At 48.7% G+C, this 2,875-nt stretch overlaps 1 protein-coding gene across 1 annotated transcript; it reads right to left on the minus strand.

Moving 5' to 3' along the window:
• Positions 1 to 218: 218 nt before the first annotated feature.
• On the minus strand, positions 219 to 2,595 carry N7459_010107 (putative dynamin GTPase; the record flags this gene model as incomplete). The annotated part of the gene is made up of 4 exons (XM_056949275.1): positions 219 to 460; positions 519 to 759; positions 810 to 2,150; positions 2,194 to 2,595. Coding segments are annotated over 4 exons (2,226 nt in total), but the record flags the coding sequence as incomplete, so codon positions are not given.
• Between the last annotated feature and the right edge of the window lie 280 nt (positions 2,596 to 2,875).

The raw sequence follows: 2,875 nt of genomic DNA on the forward strand, positions 1-2,875 counted from the left end.
GACTTGCGAAAACCCTTGTTACACCTGGCACTGCCGAAGAGAAGGGCAGGCACAACGGTATTAGGATAGAGCTCGTCAGAGATCAAGAGTAGACATAACTTGCATATTCTCTTCAAAGAAATCCGCAGAAAACTACAAATAGATCTAGTCTGCTTTTGACGCCCAGAACCTTCGGTGAAATCACAGCATTTAAGCAAGGCAATATTTTTACCTTTGGTTCAGCCTTTCTTCTTGTTCGCCTTCTTTGAAGAATTAACTCTTGGCTTGCGTTCCTCCTCTGGATAAACAGGCGCGAATTCCTCCAAAGCCTCATTCGGAGGCTGAGGGGGATCCACTGCTTCATTCAACGAGTCACCCAGTTCAGATCCTTCCGTATCAAATCCCACTTCCTCATATAAAGATCCACAACTACTCTCCCCTCTCAAGGAGTTGCCCGCTAATGGAGTATCGAAGCTGCCTTCTGCAGACCAAATTAGTTTATTAGAACCAGTGAGGATCAAGGTAAGGGCTTTACATACCGTCGGTCTTTGCCCTAACAAACCGTTTGCAGGTCTCCGAGCCTTTGGTCAAGATCAAGAGTTCCTTGGTGAGCTGTTCGCGAACTGTTTGACTTTCCTCCGACTCACCGGCGATCCTCATGATAAGATTCGCTGGCATATCGAATACGGTCACCGGCGACAGGATGCGGGACAGCGAAGACATGAGTCTACCTTCCACAACTTCGTTGGCAATATCATCAACGAACCGCTTCAGTGCGACCTATCTTCCATTAGATCAATAAAAAGGCAAAAGAACACGGGTAATATTACCTTATAGTAAGCTAGCATACAGTCCAACGCCTCAATCGATGCAAAACGCACCATATCTGGTTCTGATTTCTGCAACAGTGTTTGAAGAAGTTGGTCAAGATTGATGGAATATTCTGTGTGGTATGGCTTCTTCAAATCATCAACCCCAAAGAACCGCTGTAAGGTCCTGGCGAGCTCGTCTTCCTGGCGTTCAGCCCGGATCTTCTGCAGGGTTTCCGTGAAGTAGTGATTGTAAGTGATCGAATGCCCTGTTTGGTGTGGCATGAGTAGCTCTCTAGTCTTCGTGTCGATTTCCCTTTTGATAGAGTCACAAGCTGGAAGAATGATCTCTTCGATGACTGCGGCCGAAGTGGCTTCGTCGGTAACATATTTGACCACAAGGGTGAGAAACTCTCTGGCAGCAGCCCATATACCGTCTGTGTGGCTACGGGTCAGCTGTTCCCACGGGGAGCACTGTTCTAGGAACAGATCACGGACAACCATAGGATTAAACGTGCCAGGCAATTCGCGACTCCTGGTTCTTTTGAGGAGATGGCTGATGTGCTGTATATATTCTTCACGGGTAACCCCGACCTGGTGCTTGGCCGGTACCTGCCCATCATTGGGCTCACAGATGCGTCGATAATGACCTCGTCGGCTGATACGCTGGGCGAATTCTTCATTAGAATTCTGCACTATGGCTCGTATTCTTTTATGATATCCACTGGTCGAGTGAGCGTCACCGAAAAAAGGATCATTGTATGTGCCGTCAATAGCCGCTTTCACAAGCTCCTGGAGGGACTGGCTTATATTCAAAAGATACGATTTCTGCTCGTCGATGGTGGTCCGAGGCTCACCAAGTTTTCGTAAGCGGGTCCTGCAGTGGCCGCTTTTATCTTCGATCTCTCTGATCAGGCTTGGTAGCTCGGTGGCGATCTGCGAAAGCAGCACTCTGCTCAGCCGCGTCCGCAGGCTATCGATGCCTACTAGCGAGCGTGGCAAATCTCCCCATATCCCCTGGGAGAAAAACCCTTGTTCCTCGATATCGCGATCTGTTAGGGTCCATTGGCCTTTATCCATATCCATATTCTTGAGGACGTGCCACCCAAGCCGGAACTCGACGTCCTGATTTTTTGCCAACGATACAAACATTGTTTCACTCTCAGACCCGGCGACCAGAGTATCAGGCTTTGTTATGATTCCTAGTGTTCGTTTCCCAGATGGGTCAGCATCTCGGGCCAGCTTGAGGACGATTTGATTGGCAAAGTCATTCTTGGCTGACACAACGGCCAGGAGGATGCTGCGCGGCTCTTTCATATAAGACTGAACCACATCCTGGACAAGTTGAACGTCCATCGCTGACTGTTGTTTGGTTTCCGAAATGGATAAGTCCAGGGAGGTCAACAATAGTCAGGTGAGGGCGATCGGGACCTGACACTTCCACCCGCAGCAGGTCATTTGAAAAGGCTTTTCCGTGGGTCGTTATTCCCATTGCCCCTTTAGCTTTTTCAATCAGGATTGGTAGGCCTTCGAAGCTATCCAACTGCTCGCAGAAATCACCAAGTGACCGTTGCTCAACATCGCTGCGTGTTTGGTGAGGCACGATGGATACACGAACGCCAACATGGGGATGTTTTCGGAGGACAAGCTCAGTAGGAAATCTGGTGCACAGGTTGCTTTTGACAGGAAACCCAACACCGGATATTGCCTCAAGAACAGAGCTTTTGCCAGAGGACTGGTCACCACAGACTATGATCTGCGGCTGGGAAATGTACGCAGGTCGGGTTAGGGGTGAATGCTTCCATCCCCTAGAAGCGGTGAGAGCCAGCTATAAAGCTATGCCTAATATAGTATAGTTCCATACACATATAATTTATTATAGCCTACATACATATTTACCCCTTTCTACGCAGCATACTTCTATAATGGCTTCTCCTTCTATTGAACCAGCGAATCCATCTCGATCAGGGGCATGGGGCACTCGAGATCAACGGCTTTTAGCTCGTACCCTACGAGCTCAGAAGCTAACATATGCCCAAATTGCATCACATCTAGGCATGACCCTACGCCAGGTCCAAACTGCTTGC

This window comes from Penicillium hispanicum (assembly GCF_028827665.1).
Source record: "Penicillium hispanicum strain IBT 35686 chromosome Unknown utg000009l_segment0_segment0, whole genome shotgun sequence".
Taxonomy (NCBI): domain Eukaryota; kingdom Fungi; phylum Ascomycota; class Eurotiomycetes; order Eurotiales; family Aspergillaceae; genus Penicillium; species Penicillium hispanicum.